We start from the raw sequence: 11,214 nt of genomic DNA on the forward strand, positions 1-11,214 counted from the left end.
GGTATAGAACCTACAATTTGTGTGTTGAATTAATTGATTCCTTAATTACGACAACAATCTAAGACTTTAGAGTCCGAATGGTAACGTGCATGATAACTACAGAACAACTGCGGTGCAGTGCGTTTTTAATAGTGACAAAAACATGTAGAAATTTTTGTTACTATTAACGACATAGCGGGTCAGTGCAGTCCGTCACCGGTCACCATTCAAAGTCTTAATCTACACACCAAATAGTCATAGTTGAATGGTCCAATCACTTTCAGATTCGGTGATAAGTTGATATATCTCACTTTATTGGGTCTACTTTCTATTAGAAAAAGTAAACATGGATTAAATAAGTATTAGCCAGAGAATTCTCCTTAATGCGTCGATATATGTTTTAGACAAAATCTCTCACAAATGGTTTGAAATAAAATGCCTAATCGATATATGAAAACCAAAAACTTTTAGCGAGGCAGGACTTTACAAGTCTACAACAAAGTATCAAAGAAACATTTGGTAGGTGCAATAACTTTACTTGATGTTCGGTCTTTTTGCTTGCTAATGTTAATATTATAATGTGGTTTGTGCATTATTGTGGATTACCAAATACTTACATGAGATGAAGAATCCACGTAAGAAATTAGGATAGTGGACCCATTTCTCAAATTCCTTTCACACTTCAGCTCCTACCTTTTGCGACACACCAGCCGTGACATGTTCACCTTTATTTTCTTATCATCCGATTTTGTTTTATGAATTTTCAAAGTCATCGACGACCTACTTCTCTGCTTGTGTGTTAGTTTCTTATAAAATATTTATTAAGATCATTTCATGTGTTGGAACGACCCGCATCAATATTTAAGTAACTGCAGAATGCGTATTCTTTCTTTTTTTGACATGGCAGATTCATATTCAATGAGCCACTACTATATAATGTTATGAGAAAATATGAAAAATGATTATGTAGGTGACTCCAGCAAAAAAATGTTAGCTAAAGTCCTCTGAGCATAAATATACGTTTGAACAATTTTGTGTAAATTATACCTTTTCATGATGAAACCTAATTTTCAAACACTTTTTGTAATAGTCTATAGTTTGTAGATAGATATAAAAACGGATTTAGTATAGCTTCCGGTCCCTTGATGCAATTAGGTGCTTTGCTAACAGGTCTGGGATACTTTTTTCAAACGCTTTAATTGAATAATGGAGGATACAAAATAACGAAAGAAAGGAGGATACAAAACACGCCTGGGATACTATAACTTTTGAATTCATAAAATAAAATAAAATTTAAGAGATGTTAGTGTGCCATTGTTTCATTATTTTAAAAGGTTTATGATACTCTAAGTCTCTAACCAAGTAATAATCTTAGTTATGTCCCAAATTTTAGCAAAAAAACAAAAATCTTAGTTATGTTTGCCACGTCATGTTCTAAATGAAATTTGCTTATACTTATTGCTACTTTTTGCATGTTCTCATCAATGTTCCCTCGCTTTCTATGTTCTTATAACAATGCCAATCCTCATGCCATTGTATTTGTAATTGTATATACGTCGCCTAGTAGCTTTTTCACCTGTGAACCCCACATGAACATAAATATCAGTATTATAAAATAAAATATATTTATATATCTATTTAAAATCACAATCTGATTTCTTACAAACTAATTGCTAATTGCTAACCGACAAACAAATTAAGGAGTTTAAGATCTATCGTCGATTACAAGACTCATAGTTATACATACTAATCAACCTATCTACCTACCTCGAAGAGTATGCCAAGCTATAAAGACGAGTCTTCGAGTTAGGCTCTCATTTGTCTTCGAGCTTCTTTTTATATCTCACTAGTCATTAAGCTCTGCATATTATACGCAATTCTCATTAAATGTATACTTCTAAAAATCCGGTATTAAATACTAAAAGAGTGTGAAATGAAATCTCATAAAGACAGACAAGAAAACCCAAAATAAACATATTGAAAAGAAAGGTAATTGAATAATTAAAAATGAAATGCCATCTGCACATCATGCAAAAAAGTTACACAAAACTAGATTGATTGTTGTATAAAATGAAAGATCCTATACTGTTTAAAAAGACTCTCAGGGGTGTGAACCAAAGCCCACCACGTTCTCTCAAAAACACACACACTCCTATATATATCTATGTAATCTAATGATAAAAAGTTAGTTTCTCTGTCTCGAAGTTAATAATTCACTCACACAATTAACTTGAGTTGTCAGAAATGGACTCTATGTTGTGTCGGAGGGGGATGAACATAGCCATGGTGCTAATACTAACGTTGACGTGGCTCGGTGGCAGTTGCGGGGAGTTCGAGGAACAATTATTCGAAGTTGGGAAGCTAAAGATGTTCGTTGATGAGCTCCCAGATATGCCAAGGCTCCACGGCTTTCACTCTGTTTATGGCGTCCTCAAACCCATTTCTCTTCAAATCGGCATGTTCTACACCAAATGGGTATTCTTCTTTTTCTCATTCAGTATCTTTTTTTCCATAGTAGAATAATCGAATTAGATTCTTCTGGATTGGTGGTAGAATCATCATAGTCACCTGTTTACGGGCTAGTCGTTGGTAAAATGATACTGAAGTAAAATTTTCTAGAATATGCACGTTTATTAAGAATTTAATAAATATTTATAATTTAATTTATTTTTTACTTTATTATACACTTTCCAATAACTTTCCACTAATGAAATTTAATCAATTCAAATATTCTCAATTAATGTTCCTCAAAAGTATAAAAAAATATCTTAACAATATAGAAAATCTATCTTTGTGGAACAACAAAAAAATCTAAAACATTTTACTTTCAGGAACGGAGGCAGTAAAGATTCTTTTACTTGTATACTCTTGTCCTCAATTATTATCTCTCTTTATACCTTTATTGGCAATAAAAAGACATAATGAGCGTCGACCTACTTCTCACGAAACCACATATGTATTTTTATTGAATAAAACTTAGTTTCACCCCTAGGATGAACTTTTAAATTCACTCTATTCTTAATGATCAATTATAATGTCATATAGATTAGTAATTAAAAAACATTAAAATAAATAAAAAATAGCTAAAAAAATAAATATGCTAATTTTAACGACGCTAACGCCGCTACCGAAACCCTAAACCATAAATTTTAAATTTTAAACCGTATACCCTAAATTCTAAACTCAAATCCAAACTCCTAAACCTAAACCCTATATCCTAAACTCTAATCCTAAACCCTAAACCCAAATTATATACCTTAAACCAACAAATAAGACTATAAACCTAAACCCTATACCCTAAACCAAAGTCTTAGACCCTAAACTCAAACCGTAAACCTTAACCCAAACCCTATAACATCTAAGTTTGGGGTTTGGGTTTAGGGTTTACCGTTTGGGTTTTAGGTCTAGGATTTGGGTTTAGGGTATAGAGTTTGGGTTTGGGATTTACGGTTTGGGTTTAGGATTTACCGTTTGGATAAGGTTTTGGGTTTAGGGTATATAATTTGGGTTTAAGGTTTACGGTTTGGGTTTAGGGTCTAGGACTTGGGTTTAGGGTATAAAGTTTAGGTTTATAGTCTAGTTTTTGGGTTTAGGGTATATAATTTGGGTTTAGGGTATAGGATTAGGGTTTAGCGTATAGGGTTTGGGTTTAGGGGTTTGGATTTGGGTTTAGAATTTAGGGTATAAGGTTTCGAATTTAAGATTTAGGGTTTAGGGTTTAGCTGGAAGCGTTAGCGTCGTTAAAATTAGCATTTTTATTTTTTGTAGCTATTTTTTATTTAATTTAATATTTTTTAATTAATAATCTATGTGTCACTTTGATTGGTTCTAAAGGATGAGGTGAATTTAAAGGTGCCCTGTCCATTTTTATTTACTAAAACATTTATTTTTAACAAAAAAAATAGAGAAACTTAAGAAACTAAATAATGTAAATCATATGGCTACGAGCCTACGAGTACAATGAAACGTAATTTGATAACTAATTAAAAACAATTGAAGGCACTATGTAAATTGTTCTAAATTTTATATTTTTATGAAAACAGAAATTCCACAGAGATTTGCCTCCCACACCTGTATTTGCATACGGTACATCGCGAAGAAGTGCAACAGTCCCTGGTCCCACGATCGAAGCTGTCTATGGAGTAGACACGTACGTGACATGGCGAAACCACCTCCCTTCATCTCACATCCTCCCTCTGGATCTCACAATCTCCCCGGCTGCCCCGAAACACGGCGGAATCCCCACGGTGGTTCACTTACACGGCGGAATCCACGAACCATCAAGCGATGGAAACGCTGACGCATGGTTCACTGCCGGTTTCAGAGAAACAGGACCCAAATGGACCAAAACGACTATGCATTACGAGAACATGCAGCAGCCTGGTAACATGTGGTACCACGACCACGCCATGGGTTTGACCCGAGTCAACCTTCTCGCTGGTTTGGTAGGCGCGTACATTCTCCGCCACGACACCGTCGAAGCTCCTCTCCGGCTACCCACCGGCAACGAGTTTGACCGGCCGTTGGTCGTTTTCGACCGTAGCTTCCGTAAGGACGGTTCCATTTACATGAACGCCACCGGGAACAACCCGTCGATACATCCGCAATGGCAACCGGAATACTTCGGCGACGCAATCATCGTTAACGGAAAGGCATGGCCGGGATTATCCGTCCGGCGCCGGAGATACAGGTTCCGCATCATTAATGCCAGCAACGCTAGGTTTTTCAGGTTCTTCTTCTCCAACGGTCTCGACTTCGTGGTCGTTGGTTCCGACTCGGCGTATTTGTTTAAACCGGTCACGACCAAGTGGGTTCTCTTGTCCCCGTCGGAAATAGTAGATGTTGTCGTCGATTTTTCGAGATCACCGTCGCGTACGGCGGTGCTCGCCAACGACGCGCCGTATCCTTACCCTGGTGGTGATCCGGTCAACGAAGAAAGCGGAAAGGTTATGAAATTTATAATCAGCGATGAGTATGAGGCTGACACGTGGACTATTCCGAAGAAGCTCATTAACTATCCGTCAGCTGACGTGTTAAATGCCGTGCTGACTCGGTCTATATCTATGTACGAATACGTTAGTGACTCGGACGAGCCAACTCATTTGTACGTCAACGGCTTACCCTACGATGCTCCGGTGACGGAAACTCCAAAAGCAGGAACCACCGAGGTACTACTGATTAACTTATATATTCCCCTAAAAAATGTTGTAAGAAAACTATTTCACAAAATACTAAGTAGTAATAAAAATTATAAACTTCAAAAATTGAATTGAATTTATTAAATTATATTAGTTTAGTATTATTCCCTTTATTTCAAAATAGTTGATCTTTTGGTTCATTGCGCAAGAATTAAAACATACATTTTTAATTAGAAAATATCATTAAAAATATAAATAAAAACTAATTCAACCAATAATAAAAAAAAAGTATAAAACATAATTGATCACATAGTTTTCAACAACACTAAAATTAATATAGATATACCACCAAGACATCATGTATTTTAAAACATCAAAAACTTTTCAAAACATCATCTATTTTGGAACAGGGAGAGTATTGATTATAGAAAATAATGTATTTATGAGAAAATATTATTGTGTGTTTTTAATATATGTAAAAGATAAAAAAAAATATCAATACGAAACATAGAGAGTGATTAATAGTCCTATTTAAAATTTACTACGTAAGATTAATAGTCTTTTTATTTTAATACTAATATTTGTGAAACTCAAGGTGTGGGAAGTGATTAACTTGACGGAGGATAACCATCCGTTACACATTCATCTTGGACTGTTTAAAGTGGTGGAGCAAACGGCGTTACTAGCGACAGGATTGGAGGAGTTTAAGGGGTGTATGACAAAATACAATGACGCCGTCAGGTGCCAAATTAGCAAATACGCACGTGGAAAAAAGACGGCGGTGACGGCGCACGAGAGGGGTTGGAAGAACGTGTTCAAGATGATGCCAGGACATGTTACGAGGATACTGGTTCGGTTCTCTTATATCCACAGTAACGCATCTTACCCGTTCGACCCGACCCAAGAACCCGGCTACGTCTACCATTGTCACGTAAGTGGGAGTTTTGAATCGTTATTGCCAAATTGGTAATCGTTATTAGAAAATTGGTTTTAAGAAACAACATAATGTTTTGCATTGTAGATATTGGACCATGAGGACAATATGATGATGAGGCCGCTTAAAGTCATCAAGTGATATATGTCAACAAAGTCTAATGGACTCACCACGAGGTTTTTGTGGTGCAGTGTAACTCTTCAGAAGACAAAAACAAAACATACATGATATGGGACTAAATCATAAAAAGAAACCCATTGATAATGTAATATAATATTTACTTTTACTAATCCTTGTGTAATATTTCTCGTGTCTCCGTTTGAGTTCTTAAATAAGCTTTCTTTGAAACAGCTAAGTTCCAATAAAAATATCAACTTTAAGAAGTATATGCGAGACCAATGAGCAATGAGGCAAAAACAACTCTATAGTCTTTATACAACTCTTAAGCTGAGAGGAGATTTGATAGCGCTAAGTACGAAAGACTAACCAGAAAATAGATTTAAAAGCCTAAACCAAAACCAATTTTAAAAGCCCAAGTTATAACGCACCAATATAATCCGAAGTCAGAGCCATGATTTCAAGTTATGTACGACCTAAAACAAAATTAACTTGAAATCAACACTAAAGTAGCTCGAACACACACACGATTATAAAGAACTTGCTCTCTTTATTGAATGCCTTAGAAAATATGCTCAAAACTAAAACACTCCTCTATCGTTATATCAATACCACAACTCGGTATGTATATATATATTAGAGTAGATTTCCTTTTCCTAATAGTTATAGATAACTCCTAAGACTACTAGGTTTATCTTAAGCTTGTCTTATCCTTATCCAACTTGATAAAGGATATCTTGAGCTTCAAGCTATCAAAGCTTACCCAACATTCTCCTTCTTGAGCTTTGAATCCTTCTTAGACAAGTCTTGAACTCCTATCAAGTCTCTCATCTCAACGAACATGATTCTTGCCAAAGCTTTCGTGAGGATGTCGGCCTTTTGTAATGTTCCTGGTACATGCTCGACGTCGACGAGCTCTCTCTCAATGCATTCTCGAATGAAATGGTACCGTTTATGTATGTGCTTGCTCTTGCCGTGAAAAACAGGGTTCTTGGTAAGCTCTATAGCCGACTTGTTATCAATCTTGATAAGGACTCTTTCTACCTTCCAGCCCGTGATCTCGCTTAGAAGGTCTTGGAGCCATATGGCCTGGCGTGCTGCTTCAGTTGCGGCCATAAACTCTGCCTCGCACGATGAGAGTGCAACTGTGTTCTGTTTCTGTGAACACCAAGTGATCGGTGAGGTTCCAAAGTAAAACATGTGACCCGTGGTGCTTCTTCCATCGTCTTGGTCTATGTTGTGACTGCTATCACTATAGCCAGTCAGTTTCTTTGTCCCTTCTCGTTTGTATTTTAGCCCATATGCAGAAGTTCCTTGTAGATATCTCATAATTTGCTTCATGATGTCGCCATGTGACTTTCGAGGCCTTTGCATGTAACGACTAGCCACACTGACTGAGAACGCAAGGTCCGGTCGTGTGTGAAGTAAATATCGTAAACATCCCACGTTTCTTCTGTATTTCGTTGCGTCTATCTCTTCTTCTTCTTCAGCTTTTGAAACCTTCAGACCAAACTCCATTGGTATCTTGGTCGCATTACATGTTTCTAAGCCGACTTCTTGTAGAACCTTTCTTGCGTATGCTTCTTGCTTAAGTTCTATTCCATCATTACCTTGATGAACTTCTATCCCAAGATAATAGGTGAGCTTCCCTAGGTCAGACATCTCAAACTTCGATGACATCCCTTTCTTGAACTCATTTATAGTATTGATGCTGTTTCCGGTTATAAAAAGATCGTCTACGTATATCGCAACGATAAGGATCGCATCCTTTTGTTCTTTGCGGTACACGGCATTCTCCTTTGAGCATCGAGTGAACTTCATTCCTTTTAGCACTTGATCTAGCTTAGTATTCCAAGCTCGTGGAGCTTGTTTTAACCCATATAAAGCTTTTGATAACTTGTAGACCTTCTTCTCCTTGCCTTTAGTTTCAAAACCTTCAGGCTGTTCAACGTACACATCTTCCTTTAGCTCACCGTATAGGAAAGCTGTCTTGACGTCTAAGTGATGGATTTGCCACCCGTGTGACGCTGCTAGAGCACTTAGAAGTCTTATGGTTTCAAGTCTTGCAACCGGTGCGAAAACTTCATCGTAGTCGAGGCCTGATTCTTGTACGTACCCTTTAGCTACAAGCCTAGCTTTAAACTTCTTGATAGTACCATCAGCATTCCTTTTGATTTTGAAAATCCACTTGAGACCAATTACCTTAGCTCCTATCGGTCTATCAACAAGATACCATGTCTTGTTCTTGTTGATTGAGTCTATTTCTTCTCCACAAGCATCAGTCCACTTTGACCACCCTTTTGCTTCTCGGTAGGTCCTTGGTTCGTCGTTTATGGACAGAAGAAGACTCTCGATGTCTAGTTCTGCTTGTAGAACATAATCATCTAGGTACCGAGGTTTGTTGCTTTGTCGTGTTGATTGCCGTGTTGGTTGTTGTTGAGGTTGAGGTTGAACATCTTGATCAATATCGTTCTCTTGATCTTCGTTTTGTTCATTGTGCTGATCGTTGTTCTCTTGTTGTTGATCTTCACCATCGTTGATCACAACCGGTCCTTGTCCTGCATCAATGACTTCTCCCCACTTCATCTGGAACATGCCTGGATCTCGCGTTGCCCCAGTGTCTTTATTCCAATTCCAGCCTTTCTTTTCATCAAACACGACATCACGGTTTACTACAATTCTTCGTGTTTCCGGATTGTAAAGCCTATAAGCTTTGGATCCTGGCTCTGTTCCAAGATGAACCAAAACCAACGATCTGTCGTCTAGCTTCTTGAGCATTGCACTGTCTATCTTTGCATATGCTAAGCAACCGAAAACCCTTATATGGTTTAGGTTTGGTTTCTTTATCCGCAAGCTTTCGTATGGCGTCATGTTCTTAAGAGCTCTCGTTGGTACTCTGTTGATAATATAGGTTGAATGTCGAACTGCTTCGCCCCATAGGTAGTTTGGTACCTTCATTGCCTTAAGGATGCTCCGTGTCATCTCCATCAACGTCCTGTTCCTCCTTTCCACCACACCGTTTTGCTGTGGTGTGTATGGTGCCGTAAGGTGTCTTTTGATGCCGTTGTTGTCGCAGAAATCTTTGAACTCTAATGACGTGAACTCACCTCCTCGATCAGTTCTTAGAGTCATGATTCTTGTGTTTAGATCTCTCTCCACTAGCTCTTTAAACGCCTTGAATCTACTGAATGCATCGCTCTTTTCTTTCATCAAGATAGACCACATGTATCTCGAGAAGTCGTCTATTATCACAAATATGTATTTGTTATTTGCGATGGTAGATGGCGTAATAGGGCCACACAGATCAGCATGTAGTAGTTCCAATGGTTTTGAAGCTCGGAATGTAGCTGATTTTGGGAAGGTTTGTCGAGTTTGCTTGCCCACCAAGCAAGACTCGCAAAGTCTTTTCTCGTCTTCTATCTTAGGTAAACCTTGCACCATCTCTTGTTGGGACATCAACTTTATTGTTTTAAAGCTTACATGTCCTAACCTTGCATGCCACTTCCACGTTTCATCTTCTAGCTTTAGATTTAGGCACATAGGCTTGCCGATCTTGAGTTTTATCTTGTACAATCTGTTTAGTGATCTGGTTACTTTAACCAATAATCTCCCGTTTGGATCGTGTACCGTTAGGTAGTCTAGTCTCATCCTTACGTCGCATCCCACTTCCGTAGCTTGTCCTAGACTTAGGATGTTGCTCTTGAGATGTCCTAGACGTAGCGAATCATCTCCAAATTTCACTTTGCCTTTGATATTGCGATTAAGTTCTGAAAAATATGACACATTCCCTGTCATATGATTACTGGCTCCGTTGTCTAAGTACCAAATATCTTCTTCTCCTTTCTTGGTTTCGTATTTCTTTGGCACCAAGTTTTCTTCGTTTAAAAATACAATCTCGTGCATGTAAAGGGATGGATCAGCTTCTTCTGTCTCCACTTTGTTTGCCTCTTGTATCTTTTGGAGTCTCTCAGGACATACGGATGCAAAGTGGCCATTCTTATCACATCGGAAACAAACAATCTTTGATCTGTCCTTCTTCTCCTTTTCTTGACTTTGAGTTTGATTATTTGTTGTGTCTTGTGAGTTTCCTCTGCCCCTTCCTCGTCCTCTGTATCCTCTTCCTCCACGACCACGGCCTCTTCCTCGAGCTCCATTGTTTTGATATGAATCTGAATATAAGAGCTTTCCTTGTGTATCTTGATCGTCATCAAGAATTCTTTCTTCATAAGCTTTCAATCTCCCGATTATATCTTCAAACGGAGTAGTATTTAAATCCAAAACTTGCTCGAGAGATGCTGTGATCTGTATGTACTTGCTCCTTGGTAGACTATTTAAGAATTTCTTCACTAGAATATTTTCTTCAATGATCTTTCCAAGTGCCGCTGATTTAGACGCCATCTCTGATAACTTCCCCGAGAAGCTATCTATTGTGTCTGAATCTTTCATCTTGATCCTGTCGAACTCAGTCATGAGGGTTTGTAGACGTGCTTCTTTGACACGATCAGCTCCTACGTTGCGTGCTTTGACCGCGTCCCATATCCCTTTGGAAGTCTCTTGCTCGCCAACTTGCAGTATCATAGACTCCGGGATTGCTTGAAACAATAAGCCAATTGCGATATTGTTCTTGTCTATATCCTCCATACCAGGTTCGATGGTTTCCCAAACCTTATAGATCTTCAATAAGACTTTCATCCTCATGCTCCATACCGTATAGTTTGTAGCGTTCAGTATGGGGCATTGGATTGTTGGTGGTGTAAATTCCTTAGTGCGTATAATGGTGTTGTCGTCTCCCATGATTGTAACCTAACGCTCTGATACCAAATAAAGTAGCTCGAACACACACACGATTATAAAGAACTTGCTCTCTTTATTGAATGCCTTAGAAAATATGCTCAAAACTAAAACACTCCTCTATCGTTATATCAATACCACAACTCGGTATGTATATATATATTAGAGTAGATTTCCTTTTCCTAATAGTTATAGATAACTCCTAAGACTACTAGGTTTATCTTAAGCTTGTCTTATCCTTATCCAACTTGATAA

At 37.9% G+C, this 11,214-nt stretch overlaps 1 protein-coding gene across 1 annotated transcript; it reads left to right on the forward strand.

Annotated features, from left to right (window-relative positions):
* Positions 1-1,982: 1,982 nt before the first annotated feature.
* On the forward strand, positions 1,983-6,437 carry LOC106401925 (multicopper oxidase LPR1). Its single transcript, XM_013842540.3, has 4 exons — positions 1,983-2,454; positions 4,023-5,147; positions 5,713-6,048; positions 6,139-6,437. Exons 1-4 carry the CDS (start codon positions 2,224-2,226, stop codon positions 6,190-6,192), a joined length of 1,746 nt encoding a protein of 581 aa, XP_013697994.3. The 5' UTR covers positions 1,983-2,223; the 3' UTR covers positions 6,193-6,437.
* Positions 6,438-11,214: the final 4,777 nt, after the last annotated feature.

The sequence above is a fragment of the Brassica napus genome, chromosome C5 (assembly GCF_020379485.1).
Source record: "Brassica napus cultivar Da-Ae chromosome C5, Da-Ae, whole genome shotgun sequence".
NCBI classification, from domain to species: Eukaryota; Viridiplantae; Streptophyta; class Magnoliopsida; order Brassicales; family Brassicaceae; genus Brassica; species Brassica napus.